Source organism: Vombatus ursinus, unplaced genomic scaffold (genome assembly GCF_900497805.2).
Source record: "Vombatus ursinus unplaced genomic scaffold, bare-nosed wombat genome assembly UNPS02014807.1, whole genome shotgun sequence".
In the NCBI taxonomy this organism is placed as follows: Eukaryota; Metazoa; Chordata; class Mammalia; order Diprotodontia; family Vombatidae; genus Vombatus; species Vombatus ursinus.
In genome coordinates this window covers 48,250,114-48,266,352 of record NW_020954585.1, presented here as the reverse complement: position 1 = coordinate 48,266,352, position 16,239 = coordinate 48,250,114, and the positions used below count along the sequence as shown (strand labels likewise).

Sequence of the window (16,239 nt, the reverse complement as noted above, 5' to 3'; positions counted from 1 at the left end):
CCTAAATTATTGTGTTCAAGTTCAAAACATTGATGCTTAGAATCGTTGCTTACCACCTTCTTACTACCCTGCCTCCTTCTGTATCTCTAAAGATTTTTCTGAGAGGAATAACATAACTTGTTATCAGTTTCAAAGTGACTTAAAATCTTTACTTGGAAAAACATCATAACAAGTTGACTTCTGGTTCTATTTATTCAGAATTTTGGTTTAAATGGAAGTTTAGAGTCTGCCATCACCATTGTTAAAGGAGAGAGATGGAAGTGGATCCGGACTGTTATCTCCCCAACATTCACCAGTGGGAAACTCAAGGAGGTAAGTATGGTTCAGTCTGTTGCCAAAGCTTTGATAGTGATGATCAAGGGCTCAAAGAATGTTGGAATCATAGGGATTGACAGTATTCAAAAAGATTGAGGATGACTGGATCAGATTCCCTTATGGCCTTTCTCTGCTCACATTCAGATTTTCCTTCTCCTTTCCCTGTTTTGTTTTTTTTTTTCACCTTTCCTTCCTCCTGCCAATAATATTAGGCTCTTGATTCTGACATCTTAAGAATACCGACTGATCATAGTCAACATTTACTTTATGTAAACTGGGGTATATTATCTAGCTACCATGAATATGTGTAGATAAGAAAGAGTCAAAACTTTTCTAAATTAATTTATTTAAGCAAAAGGGATAGAGCAAGCAGTGGTGCAGAACTATTTGAAAAATGTGATTTTGGTAATATTGGTGTCCACAACCCCACTATTTTTTTTCTATTTAAATTCAATTTTATTTTCAGTTCTGAATTCTCTCCCTCTCTCCACCCTTCCCTGGCCCACTGAGAAGGCAAGAAAAACAAAATACATTACAAATATGTGTAGTTATGCAAAAATAATTTTCACATTTACCATGTCAGAAAGAAAGAAGAAAAGAAAGGAAAAAAAGAGGGAAGGGAAAGAAAAGAAAGGGAAGGGAAGGAGGGAAAAGGAATTTTGTTAAATTCATTTTAATTTTTTTGATTGTTACGTTCATTTTGATTTGATTTGTATGGTTGTTTTTTTTTCCATTTCCATTTACAGTTACTGTATATTCATATATGTATAAATATATAGGTTCTGTTTGCTTCACTCTTTATCAGTTCATGTAGACCTTTCCGTGCTTCTCTGTATTCACCATGCACATCATTTCTTACAGCACAATAATATCCCATTGTGGTCATGTCACAACTTGTTTAGTCATTTCCCAATTCATGGGCATTTACTTTGTTTCTAATTCTTTGCTGTCACAAAAAGTGCTGCTGCAAATATTTTGGTGTATATGAGGACTTTCTCCTCATCTATGGCTTCCTTGGGGTATACATCCAGTATCAGAGTCTTTGGATCAGAGGGTATGGACATTTTAGTCACTTTAATTGCAAATTGCTGTCTAAAATGGTTGTACTGCTGTATTTCACTACATAATCATCACCACTGCGTAATTGTCACACCCTGTTTTTTCAGTCCAAAATTGGTTTATAGCCTTTCATCACGTAGTCATCACATGGTATAATTCTGTTTGTCATGCCACTTAAAAGGAAAACAGAGCAGCAATGTATTCACCAGTGGTATACGGATACGCATTTCTCTCTTGCACGTTGCAAGCAGCAAGCCTAGAATTCTCAGTGCATGCACATTGTCAGTATACAATTTTAACATATATTCATGAGTATTCCATGCATCCTAATCTTGCACCAAAGACAGTTCAGTAATAAATGATTTTTAAGTAATATTGGCACAATTTAAAAAAATAAGGTTTCACACAATGGTTGCATCTCACTGTTTTGCAAAAAAAAATTGGCATAAAATCTGTGATGATTATGTGGTGAGATATGGTATTTCACACCTCCACCAACATTGTATTGGTGTGTCTGTTCTCCAAAATACCTTCAACATTTACTTGCAATTTTTTGGGTCATTTTTACAAATTTGCACAAGGTGACAGGTTCTTTTGATTTACATTTATCTTATTAGTGATGTAGAACAATTTTTCATGTGGCTGTGAATATTTTATAATGCTTCTTTTGAGAGCTTTTTGTTTGTATCCTTTGATCACTTAACTATTGGGGAATGTCTACATTCAGTAGTTACATTAAATGGAATTTCTATTTTTATGTTCTCCTGATGAATTTTGTTAAAGATATACAGAAATGCTAATGCCTATAGATATTCCCTCTATTATTTTTTTAATACAAGCCCTTGCTTTACCCTGACCATATTGGGAAAAATCTCTGGTTTATCTCTACTAAATATAATGATTGGTTTTAGATAGATAATAAGAAAAAATCCATTTATTCTTATGTTTCTATGTCTGTAAAAGAAATAAATGTGCTTTGTCAAAGGCCTTTTCTTCTTCTATTGATAACATCATATGACATTTTGTTGTTGTTATTAATGTGATTTTTTGTGTTCATAATTTTCCTCAAACAGAATCTAATTTGATCATGGCATAAAATCATTTTCATATGTGCTATAATCTCTTATATTTTACTTAAAAATTTGCATTGATAATCATAAGAGATATTCTTTTACAGTTTTCCTTCCCTGGTCTGTCTATGGTTTAGGTATCAAAACCTTGGTAATATGAGGTGTCAAGACCTTTATCATAAAATGAATTTGGTAGGGTTTTATCTTTCCTTATTTTTGCAAACAGTTTACTTATTATTGGAATTAATTGTTCTTTGTTTCATAGGAATAAAATATTTTTCATTTTTTATATTGTTCACATAATTTTTCTTTCTTTTTTAAAAAATCAGATTAGCTAATGGTGTATTTCATTGTTTTCCCCTGCAAAAATCAGCTCCTACATTTGTTAGTTCATTGTTGTCATTGTCATTTGTTTATTATTCTCTTCTTTCACTTCCAGAATTCCTATTTTTGTATTTATTGAAATTTTTGATTTTTTGCTTTTCTATTCTTTTGTTGATAAAAGAATTTAGAGATATAAAATTTTCTCAAATACTGTTTTTGCTGCATCTCCCCAATTTTTCATGTTGTCTTATTGTTTTCATTATTTTTGATGAAATTAACTATTGTGTCTATGATTTATTCTTTGAACCACCAATTTGTTAGGCTTATGTTATTTTATCTCCAATTAACTTTTTTTTTGCATTAATAGTATTTTATTTTTCCCACAATTACATATCAACAAAAGTTTTAGCATTCATTTTTATAAGATTTTGAGTTCCACATTTTTCTTCTTTTCTTCCTCCCCCTTCTGAAAATGGTAGGCAATTTAATATAGTTTATACATATGCTATCATGTAAAATTTATTTCCATATTCATCACAGTTGTGGAATAAGAAACAGATCAAAAGGAATAAAAACCATGAGAAAGAATAAAGTAAGTGAAAAAATATGCTTTGATCTACATTCAGAGTCCATAAGTTCTTTAACTGGATATGGTTAGCATCTTCCTTGGTGGGTCCTTTGTAGTTTTCTTGGATCATTGTGTTTCTGAGAAAAGCTGAGCCATTCATAGTTGATCATCATAAGATATTGCTGATACTGTGAACAGTTTTTTTTTCCTGGTTCTACTCATATCACTTTGCATCAGTTTGTACAAGTCTTTCCAGGTTTTTCTGAAATGTGCATGTTCATTATTTCTTATTGCATGGTAGCATTCCATCACATTAATATATCACAGCTTGTTCAGCCATTCCCCAATTGATGGGCATACCCTCAGTTTCCAATATTTTGCCACCACGAATAGTGCTGTATAAATATTTTTACATATGTAGGTCCTTTTCCCTTTTCATGATCTCTTTAGGATATAGACCTAGTAGTGGTATTGCTGGATCAAAGGCTATGTAGTTTGGTTGCCCTTTGGGCAAAGTTCCAAATTGCTCTCCAGTATGTTTGGATCAGTTCTCAACTCCACTAATAGTACATTAGTGTCTTAATTTTCCCATATCCTCTCCAACATTTATCATTTTCTTTTTTTCTCATAATAGCCAATCTGATTGGTGTGAGGTGATATTTCAGAGTTGTTTTAATTTGTATTTCTCTAATCAAAAGTGATTTTGAGCACTTCTTCATATGCCTATACATAGCTTTGATTTCTTCATCTGAAAACCTCCCGTTCATATCCTTTGACCATTTTATCAATTGGGGAGCGGCTTGTATTCTCACAAACTTGACTCAGTTTTATATATATTTGAGAAATGAGGCCTTTATCAGAGACACTTGCTGATCCAACTTTCTCTTTTCCTTCTAAATTTGATTGCATCGGCTTTGTTTGTACAAAAAAAGCTTTTCAGTTTAATATGATCATAATTATCTATTTTACATTTCATTGTCTTTCTCTTGTTTGATCATGAATTCTTCCCCTTCCCATAGATCTGACAGGTAGATTATTCCTTGCTCTTCTAATTTGATTGATTCGTTGTCTATGGGACCTTCTAGCAAGATGTAGTTTCCTTTGTTATCTCTTTTGATTAGGTTTATTTTTGCTTTTACTTTGTTTAAGATCAGGATTGCTACCTCTGCTTTTTTTAAAAAAAATTTCAGCTGAAGCATAATAGATTCTTGTCCAGTCCTTTGCCTTTACTCTGTGTGTGTCTCACAGCTTCAAATATGTTTCTTGTAAGCAATATATTTTAGGATTCTGGTTTTTGATCCACTCTGCTAATTGCTTCTGTTTTATGTGAGAGTTCATGCAATTCACATTACAGTTATTATGACTACCTGTGTATTTCCCTCCATTTTATTCTTCCCCCTGTCTGTCCTCTCTCTCCTTCCACCCTTTCCCACCTCACCAGTATTTTGCTTTGGTCTATCACCTCCCCTGATCTGCCCTCCCTTCTGTCAGTCCCCATCCCCACTCCCCCACTTTACTTAACCTCCTTCCTTCTTAGTTTCCTGTCAGGTAAGATAGATTCCTATATGCAACTGATTGTGTATATGATTCCCTCTTTGAGACAATACTGAGGAGAGTAAGATTCAAGTAATACTAGTCACCCACTCTCCCAAATTCCCCTCCACTGTAATAGGTCTTTCTCCCCTCTTCATATGAGATAATTTACCACATTCTATCTCTCTCTTCCTTCTGCATCCATGGTACTCCTCTTTCTCATCCCTTAATTTTTTATATCATTCCCTCAAATTTACCTTATACCCATACCCTCTGTCTATGTATATTCTTTCTATCTGTACTGTTAGAGAAACAATTTTTAAGAGTTACTAGTATAATCTTCCCAAGTAGAGATGTAAACAGTTTAGCTCTATCAAATCCCTTATGTTTTCTTTTCCCTTTCTACCTTTTTATGCTTCTCTTGGGACTTGATCTTGGAGGTTAATTAGTTCTGGTCTTTTCCTTATGAAGACTTGAAGTCCTTCTATTTCATTGAATGACCATTTCCCCCCTTGTTGTATTATGCTTAATTTGGCCAGGTAAGTGATTCTTGATTGTAGTTCTAGCTCCTTTGCCCTCCAGGATATCTTGTTCCATGACCTCTGATCCTTTAATGTTGCAGCTGCCAAGTCTTGTGTGATCCTGATTATGACTACCCCATATTTGAATCACTTTTTTCTGGTCACTTGTATTATTTTTTTCCTTGACCTGATAGTTATGAAATTTGGCTATAATGTTTTTTTGGGTTTTTATTTTGGGTTTTCTTTCCTGAGATGATTGGTGAATTCTTTCAATGCCTATTCTGTCCTCTGGTTCCAGGACTTCAGGCACTTTTACTTGATAATTTCTTGAAAGATGCTGTCCAGACCCTCCTTTTGATTAGGGCTCTCAGGTATTCCAATGATTCTGATATTGTCTCTCCTGGATCTGTTTTCCAGGTCAGTTGTTTTTCCCATGAAGTATTTTATATTTTTTCCTATTATTCCATTCTTTTGATTCGTTTGATCAATTCATGATGTTTCATAGAGTCATTAGCTTCCACTTATCCAATTCTAGCTTATAAGGTGTTGTTTTCCTCAATTAGTTTTTGTACTTTCTTTTCTATTTGACCAGTTGTACTTTCTAAGGAGTTGTGTTCTTCAGTGAATTTCTGTATCTCCTTTTCCATTTGGTCCAGGGGTGGGGAACCTGTGGCCTTCTAGGTCCTCAAGTGTGGCCCTTTGACTGAATCCAAACTTCACAGAACAAATCATTTTATTAAGTGGATTTGTTCTGTGAAGTTTGGATTCAGTCAAAGGGCTACACTTGCTCTAGAGGGCCACATGTGGCTTCGATGCCGTAGATTCTCCACCCTTGATTTTACCAATTCTACTTTCTAAGCAGTTTTTCAAGCTGTTGAGTCTTTTTTTAAAAATTCTTTTGCATCACTCTCATTTTTCCTTATTTTTTTTCTTCTACCTCTCTTACATGATTTAAAGCTCCTTTTTGAGCTCTTCCTTGAGTTCTTTCTGGGCTTGAGACCACTTTCTATTTTTTTTCTTTGGGGTTTTGCCCATAGGTGTTTTGACATTATTGTCCTCTTCTAAGTTTGTGTCTTGGTCTTCCTTGTCATCATAATAACTTTCTATGGTCAAATTATTTTTTTTTGTTGTTTTTTGCTCATTTTTTGGTCTTTTTTCCTTTCTTTTAAATTTGATCTCTGCTCCCAAGGTAGAAGGGGCTCTGTCTCAGGATTTGTGTACCAGTGGCTTCAGGCCTTGGCTATTTACTTGGGACTGCTCAGATGTTGCCCTGAGGTCCACAGGGGTCCCTTGTTTCTGGTGCTATGTTGAGGGGTGGGGGGGTGAGGGTTGACTGGCGCTGCTGGAGGCTGTAGGAGTCTGGCAGCTTACCTGGTGCTGAACTGGGGTCCTAGTGGTAGTGTTTGGCATGTGTTGAGGCTAGGTGGGGTGTTTCTGCATTTCCCTGAGGGCTACACTGAAACATGAGCAGGTCTGGCCCCCAGAGGATGCCTATTTGCCCTGGACTGTGCTGAACCATGTGGTGGTTCTCAGACCTGGAGTCAGGCAGTTCCCCTGGATATGCTAAGGCACATGAGGGATCCTGGTATTGCTTTTTGCTTGCCACACTGGGGCTCAGGATCTCTTGCTACTTTGCTGAGGTGGGGCTTGCTGCTGGCTTGCTGGAACACTTCCTGCCCTGGAATGTTCTCCTCTTTTACCTGAGATGGGCTTTTCTTGCCCAACCTCCAAGTCCCCCAGGCTAAAAAACCACTCCATCCTGTCTTTCTTCTGGCTCTGCTATTTCAGGATTTGTTCTGGGGCACTATTTTACGGTTATTTAGAGGTGAATATGGGAGAGCTACAGTGATTTACTGCTTACTCCATTATCTTGCCTACTGGAAGATCCAATGAACTTTTAACTCTTTCTTCAGTGGCTCTTTATTGAACGTAATTTTTATTGCATTGTGGTCAGCAGATGGTGTATTTGTCACTTCTTTTCTGCCTTTATTTATCAATCTTCTCTCTCCCACCCCCGTCCCTGCCAATATCTGGTCAATTTTTGTAAAGGTACCATGTAGTGCTGAGGATATACGTATACCCTTTTTTTTTTAATCCATTCAGTAATCACCTATTCAGTAATGACTATTTATCTTATCTAATTTATCTAAAGTTCCTTTGAAGTCCTTAACTTCTTTATCATCTATTTTTTGTTAGATTTTTTGGTTTTGAAAGGGAGTACATTGAGGTTCCTTATTATTGTAGTTTTACTTCCTATTTCTCCCAATAACTAGTTTCATTTAACCATTCAGTGTCTGTGTGTATGGATGCATGCATGTACACATAATACACATATATACACACATACATACACATATATGTTGGTTTGTGTGTGTATATACATATGCGTATATGATACATATACACATGTGTATATGTGTGTAGACATATACATAAACACACACATACATGCATGCATATATTTGTATGTGTACGTGTATGTATATGTATGTGTATTTGTATATGTATATATGTGTATTTTATATATACATATATGCATGCTTACACACACATCCACACATACACACACACATGCACACATCCACACACATATATATAAAATCAGCTAGGTGGCACAGTGAATAAAGTGCTGTCCTGTAGTCAGGAAGACTTACCTTCTTGTCCTCAGATATTTACTGGCTGTGTGACCCCTAAGCAAGTCACTTAATCCTATTTGCCTCAGTTTCCTCATCTGTAAAATGAGCTAGATAAGTAAATGGCAAACCACTCCATTATCTCTACTAAGAAAACCCCAAATGGTGTAACAGAAAGTTTGACACAACTGGAAAACAAGTGAACAAAAATGTGTGTGTATACTGATATTGTTACCTAAAAACATAATATTTCTCTGCTGTCTCTTTTGATCAAATCCATTTTCATTGCTGCTTTGTCTGATACCATGTTTGCTACCCTGACTTTTTTTTCTTTGAAGCAGAATAGATTTTGCTCTATCTCATTATTTTTACTTTGTATGAATTTTTATGTTTCAAGTGTGTTTCATGTAAATTATTTCAATAGTAAATTCTTCTGTTGTTTTTGGGTGAGATCATCTCATTTACATTCAAAGTTATCATCATGAATTGTTTATTTCCCTCTCTTCTATTTTCTTATACTTTTTCTTCTCTTTGACTTCATTCTCTCCCATGAAAGAAATAAAAGCAAATGGTGAGAAAGATGGTGTGTATGCAGTGCCAGTTGTCCGTGCTTAATGAAGTGTGCTTGCCCTTCCCTGACTCTCTCCTCATCCCCTCATGTAGATCCCATTCACAAGGGTGATAAAGAGATGCCCAATATATGGTAGAGAGTTCAAAGTTATTTCTTGAATTAGGACTTTATGTTAGAGTCAGACTCCGTATACTTCCAGAAGGAATACTATGGTGCTGTCATATATTATTTGGGACCTGCTTCTTTTTTCTCTGGGCATTGACTACTCAATTCTTCAAGGATTTCAGGGTCAATTCAGGTCAGAAAACCACAAACTTTTAGCAGGCCCTAAGTAGTCTTCACTAGGAAGGAGTCTCTGATCAATGCCCTTCTAGACTTAGTTTTGCAATTTTCTGAATCTGCGTTAGGTCTGGGAAACACAACTGTGAGCTCGTTCATGGTTTTAGCTCCATTAGATAGTTGTAGTCTCAGCAAGGTGAGTAGACTTAGACATTTTGTGGAGATTTGTAAGGATAAGGGTTGAAACAAAGGTGGCCTTCTGGGTGAAACATGAAGTCAATTAATGAAAACATCTTCTTCCTTATTCAATTAAGAATAACTTCCATTTTCTTTAGTATGGGGAATTAAGATTCTATGCTAGATGAATTCATGTACCTAGCATAACCAGTGATATATAACCTGTTGGACATTCTAGCAACTGTGAACAGATTGACTTTGGGCTCTGTTTCAGATGTTTCCCATTATCAAACACCATGGAGATGTTGTTGTGCAAAATATTGAGAAGAGAGTGGCCAAAGATGAATCTCTGAATATGAAGGAGTAAGTATGACCATCCAGTGTTTGCAAGGAAAAACAATTGCCTTTGCAAGATCGGGGCAAGCTTGATTAGAGAATTCAGAATGGAGACCTTTCTCACTGAATAAAATAGAGTTCAAGGTAATGTGGGCCTGGACCTAGAGAGTCAGTTTAAGAGTCTTGAAAATCAGGGTCTAAGTCCTGCCTCTGATGCTTACTGGCTATGTGACTCTGGGCACCTCACTTAACCTCACATATCCCAAGACAACTAATTGACAATCTGTTATTAGTAGATGAAGTTTCCTCATTTGAGTTCTCTCCACCAATGAAGTCATAGGTCTGAGAGAGAGAGAAAGAGAGAGAGAGAGAGAGAGAGAGAGAGAGAGAGAGAGAGAGAGAGAGAGGGAGAGAGGGAGAGAGAAGAGGAAAAGAGAAGAGAAGAAGAAAGAAAGAGTCAGAAATAGGGACAAAAAAAAAAACAAAAAGAGAGACATGGAGACAGACATTTGTCTTTGCCTAGACGTGTAGACTATCCCAAGCCTATAGGCCCAGAGCCCATATTAAATTGAAGTAGATAAAAAGATGAATTTTGCTTTGAGATATAATGGGATCATTGGCCTCAACTACAAAGGAAGCAGTATGGCATAAAGGACAGAAAGCTGGCTGTAGTGTCAGGAAGACATAGGTTCAACTCTTGCCCTTTATGTATGCTTCCTCTGTGACACTGGACACCTTAATTAAATCCCCAATGTCACAGGCAAGTTTTAGAAGAGTTACTATTTTGCATTAGAAGAAAAAAATTAATTAGCCCCAAATAAAAGAAATTTACCAAAAGTTTCTTCAGGTGGAAAGGAAGTCTCTATCTAGTGAGCAGGAATCTCTTTTACAAAATCCCTGATGACTTCCCTGGTAGCCCACTTCTTGATCTGTACCAAGTGTGGTGAGACTTGGAAGCAGGGCTTCTTTATGAATCAAATCTTTCAGTTGTGTTAGGAAATTTCCTTTTCAATGTCCCCCATCTCAACCTGCCCCCAATAATCCTGAAATTGTGCCTTTTGACTTAAATTCTACTTAAAGTCTTTCTTTCTTATAGCTTAAGTCGTTGGTCCATATTATAATGCAAATCTGCCTGGAAGAGGCGAATAACTTCTGAGCAGTCGTTTCTTAGAGTAGTTCCCAAAGCAACATTTGCCTTGGAGAAAAGAGGCTCTGGGTGACTGAGAAGTTAGGAAAGGCTCAGAGTGATGTAGAACTAAGGTTAAGGGTGCTGTGGTACAGTTGGAAGGAGTGCAGAATTTGAAGTCCAAAGACCTGAGTTCAAATCCAGTTCTGGTATTCATTACCAATATGACCTTGGACAAATCACCTAATGTCTTTGCCCTTCAATTTCCTTATCTACTGAATGATTGGACTTGTACTAGGTAACCTTCAAGTTCCCTTACTGATCTTTCAGGTTTAAATACTGGATCTGCCCACTTACTAACTTGACAGGCACCCTTTGGACCATAGTCATTGTTCGTAAAATGAAATGGTTGGACTAGGTCAGAAATTCTTAACTTGGCATCTGGGAACCCTTAAGAGGACTGGGGCAAAATTTCAAGGAGTCCATGACCATGGATATAAAATGAGTATGTTTTTATTTTCACTAATGTCCAACTGAAATTTTGCATTATGAAAATGAGCATTATGAATGAAGGCAACAAGCATTATTCTGAATAGGGGTTTATAGATTTCACCAGACTAAAAATGGTCAAGTTCATCATTAGATCCACAAGTAGAAAGGGCATTAGTCTGACCACTTTAGTTAGGACAACAAGGTTTTTCATTCTGACTCAACCAATTATATTAGGGTGTTTGACTCTGGGCAAGTCATTCCACTGATCAAAGCCCCACTTTCCCCTTCTGTAATATGATGATAATAATCCTTTACCTCACAGAATTGTTCTGAGAAAATTCTCTTCAACCATCCTTGTAAACTTGCAGGTGCAAGATAATTGTTGGCTATTCTTATTATGTGTGAAAACATTTTTTGTAATGGTAAAGCATTGGGCAAACATAAGTTGATGATATTACTGGCATGGGGAAACTCCCCCTTAATTTGTGACTTAGTAAATGAGTTATAGAGAGTTACAATGGACAGGCATATAGAGGTTGAGTAACTTACATGATGTCTGACCAGTTCATATTCCCCTTTGAGGTTTCAGATGTATATTGATATTGTTATTATTGTCAGATATATATCGATAATGTTATCCTCTCCAAAATTTGTGTTTTGATCATCCCTGTCACTAAAATACTTCTCTATGGTCATTGCTTTTCTTTGTTGTTTTTTGCTCATGCTGTTTGCCTTTTTTTCTGGCTTTTCAAGTTAATCTCTGCTTCTGGGGCATAGGGGGCACTGTCCCACACTTCTTGTGCTGGGGATTAGGGGCCTGGTTATTGATTTTGTGTGCTGGGGACCTCAGGTGCTGGTAACTGGAGGCTGTAGGTGTCTGGTAGCTTACCTGGTGCTGAGCTGGAGCTGGTGGTGGTGTGCCTGGTGTTGGCGCTTGCCTGCTCCACCACCCTGGTTCTCAGGATCTCCCACTGGTTTGCTGAGGTGGGGCTTGCCACTGGCTTGCTAGGATGCCTGTCATCCTGTACTGGTCCCCTTTAGCCAGAGTAAGAGGGGCCTTTCCTGTTAATCCCCCTAGCCTCCTGAGCTAAAAGACTACTGCACCTCATCCTTCTGCTGGCTCCACTGTTCCAGGATTTTTCCTGGGGCAATATTCTCTGAGTTTTTCAAGGTTTTGGCTTCCAGAAGTCAAAATACATCTGGAGCACTTTTCTTATGATCCAGCATAGATGCCTCTCTTAGGCAGTTTGGAGTTGAGTGGAAAAAGCACAGAGCTTGCAGTCAAGCTAGATATAATTTGAATTTTAATCCCTCATCTGACACTGACTAGTTGTGTGACCCTAGACAAGTCACCTAATCTCTCTAAACCTTACTTTACCCATCTGTAAAACAGGCATAATAATATGTGTAGTGTCTATTTTTTAGGGTTTTTGTATGGGTCAAATGAGAGCAGACCCAGTATGCCCTTTGCAGACCTTAAAGCAATAAAAAATGTCAGCTACTGTTATTATTATTCCAAAAGGCTGTGAATCTATATGCTTTAATTCAACTTGTTTAATTGAAAAAAAAAAAACCATTTACTAAGGGTACCGTGCTTCCTGCTGGAGGAAGTGTACAGCTGATCAGCAACATCCTGTAGGGGAGGAAGGGTAGAGAAAGAGGGGCATCAATCAAGGGAGAAAGGAGGATTATTTGGAATGTAAGTATCAGGATCTGTTCTTGGAATAAGAAAACATTCCTTGTTCAAGGGCAGAGACCAAATATTTTTGCAATTATAAAAGAAGTCCTTTTTGACAAAACTGAAAAGTTTTTACTCCAAGGAGAGTAAATGGTTGTTATAACAGTCAAGACCATCTGCTTAGTTGTGTCTTTGCATAGCTTTTAAATATTTTATTTCACCTTACTTTCCATCTTAGGCCACTAAATGGGTGGGGGATTTCTACATTGTTAGATCATTAAGAGTCTGCAAAATAATTGTAGCTGTTACTTTTCTCCCACACGTCTATAGTACCTCGTGTACAATATTACAGAATCATAAAATCCTAGAATGTCAGACCTGGAAGAAACTTTTGTGACACAAAGTCATAGAGTTAGAACTGGAAGAAAACTCAGGTACCATTGAGTCCATGCTTTTCATTTTCCAGATTAAGAAACTGAAGTCTAGAAAGGTTAAATGCCTTGTCTAATGCCACTCAGCTAAACAGTGAGAGAAATGGAAGTAAACTAAAGCCTCTGCTAAAGTCTCTTGTCTCCTAGCTTCCTTGGATCAATATATGTGTGTGTATGTGTGTGTGTGTGTGTGTGTGTGTGTGTGTATGTGTATGTTTACACGGTGTTCAAGCCATCAGTAGTTACACTTGTTCAGTATCTCCCATAATCCCTAGCACAGAACTATGTACAGCATGGGTGCTTAAGAAAAACTTGAAAGATCATCTGTGAATCTTGAATTCCTGCCAACTTTTGTTTTTTTAATCACAGAATTTTTTTTTCTCTCTGCAGTATCTTTGGGGCCTACAGCTTGGATACCATCACCAGCACTTTTTTTGGCCTGGACATCGACTCCATTAACAAGCCAAATGACCCCTTCCTCGTGCGCATCAAGGAGCTGCTCTCTTTCAGCTTTTTAAATCCTCTGCTTATCTTAATATGTATGATATTGATTCCTCATCAAAACACCTATATCAGCGCTCATTCCCAACCTGAGGGTTTTTGTAGCTCCACAACAGTAGCTCAGTTTCACAAGAGCTGGAAAGGGCCATATTTCATGCCCCAATATTCTTTGAGGGCAATATCCTAAGCACAAAGGTTAGAATGCATTCCTCACATGAGAGAAGAATCCTCAATTTCCTGAGCCAGCTGGGTGGGTCAGTGGCTAGAATGCTGAATCTGGAGTCAGGAAGAACTGATTTAAAATCCTGACTTGGACTAGCTGGGCAAGTCAACCTAAGTTTCCTCCTCTGTTAAACTGGGACAATAATAGCCCTTACCTCATAGGGATGTTGTGAGAATCAAATGAGATAATACATGCAAAGTGCTTCACAGATCATAAAGCACCATCCACATGCTAGCTTTCATTATTATTATGTGCTTGTATTTTGGCAGAAAATTTGGACTGACAAATTGGGAAATCAAGTCAATCTAATAGGCATTTGTTAAAGGTCTACTGTGCAAGGCACTGTGGGAAGCGCTGTGTATATAAGGATAAAAACCAAGCCAAATGATAAAGTCTCTACCTTCAAGGAACTTATATTCTACAAGGGATTATTTTTGTTGAGTCATTTTAGTCACATAGGACTCTTTGTGACCCCATTTGGGTTTTATTGGCAGAGATGCTGCAGTGGTTTGCCATTTCCTTTTCCTGCTCATTTTCCAGATGAGGAAACTGAGGCAAACAGGGTTAAGTTATTTGCCCAGGGTCACATAGTTGTTAAGTGTCTAAAGCCAGATTTGAACTCAGATCTTCCTGACTCTGGGACCAGCCCTCTATCTACTGTGCCGCCTAACTGCCCTGTTACAGGGGATACAACATATAAATTTTGTACCTACTTTGTATACATCTTCCATTTAAATATCTATGTATATATATTGCTTTCCACCAGTAGAATGCAAGCTTCTTGAAGGCAGGTACAGTTTTGTTTTTGTCTATTTATCCCCAGCATTATATAGTGTTTTGCATATTGCAGGCACTTAGTAACTTGTTGAATGAATGAATATGCATGAAGAGAGGGAAGGGAGATCACTCACGCATGGTAGAGTAATCAGAAGAGGCTTTTCATTGGAGATGGAACATAAACTGAGCCTTGAAGGATGCTAAGGATTTTTAGAGATTAAAATGAGGAGAAAGTGAATTCTGGGAACCAAAGAGCATGCAGGCATGGAAGTGGGATAGGGGGTGCCAAATTCAGGTAATGGATAGAAAGCCAGACTGGTTTGACTAGAACTTAGGACCCATAAATCACCCAAAACCAGGGCCATGGTTTTTGTAACCATCATTCCCATTTGGAAGCAGCATTACCACATAGAGAAATAGAGAAAGAATTCTGGAGTGGGAGACAGGCTTATTAGAAAAATCATCTATTGGATCTTGGATTTAGGGCTCAAGATCATCATTTTAGAAATGTGAAAATGGGTCCAAGGAGGGGAAATGATTTACCTAAGGACACAGAGAAAGAAGAGCTAGGATTTTCTGATTCCAAATTCAGTGCTCACCACAATGATTCATTGAAATTTTGGCCTTGATGGACTCATTTTCCAAACTTATGGAATATTTCACTTTGCTTGGCTCTCCAAGGACTCTTCCCCTTTTCTCTACAGGTCTGGTTAGGTCTCTCAGCCTGAAAACTTGAGACCCCCAGGCATGCTTCCATCATTTTTCTTTGCTAAACTTCAAGCCTACATTCACTTTCCCATCATACACTTGATTATCAGCACATTGCAAAGAGGCTTCACTGAGATTCCTCTCAATCAGGATCGCCCTTTGAATTTTGAGAGCTTTGTTCTTCTCTTAATCTGTGGTCCGTGAACTTTGTGTTGTTCAATCAATCAGTCATGTCCAATGTGACCTCATGGACCAACTGACCATATGGTTTTCTTGGCAAAGATATTGGTGTGGTTTGTCATTTCCTTTTCCCAGGGATTCAGTGAATCCTGTGGTCCGGCAATCAGGGGTGAAGCGACTTGCCCAGGGTCACATAGCTAGAAAGTCTCTAAGACTGGATTTGAACTCAGGTCTTTCTGACTCCAGGCCCAGTGCTCTATATCTCTATGTCTCACAGACATTGCTATACTTTACTTAGAGCTATAATGATTTCTGTAAATCTGGTATCTCCCCTACTCCCTTTAAAATTCTTCAGTGCATTTTAATTCACATATTAAGCAACTGTAGTATAAGGCTTTCTCCTAAACTTTGAGGGACATTTGAAGTGTCTATGAGTTACTGGTACTGCATTTATGTAACTTACCATCTAACCGGGACGTTAGATACACATATAGTATAACACAACTAGCACTTTAACATGATACAAAACAAAGTAGTATTATGGTCTGAGGGGGACAATTCTTATTGCTTGAGAGAAAAAGGGAAGACTTCTTGAAGGAAGTAACGTTTGAGTTGGACTTTAACTAGGGAATGAAAAATGTGAGTTACAGGCAGAGCCAGGGCAACATGGCAAATCATATAAAGGAGGAATAGCACGATAACCACATATTGTGTTTAGGGGATAGAAAGCAGTCCAG

The 16,239-nt window shown here is 37.5% G+C and overlaps 1 protein-coding gene across 1 annotated transcript in view; it reads left to right on the top strand.

The window, feature by feature from the left end:
• The window catches only part of LOC114052495 (cytochrome P450 3A21-like), a 54,475-nt gene that overhangs the window by 26,740 nt on the left and 11,496 nt on the right, over window positions 1-16,239 (top strand). Inside the window, exons 5-7 of the mRNA XM_027875144.1 lie at window positions 199-312; window positions 9,325-9,413; window positions 13,504-13,652. Of these exons, the coding sequence (XP_027730945.1) occupies window positions 199-312; window positions 9,325-9,413; window positions 13,504-13,652 (352 nt within the window). The remainder of the gene's footprint in view (window positions 1-198; window positions 313-9,324; window positions 9,414-13,503; window positions 13,653-16,239) is intronic.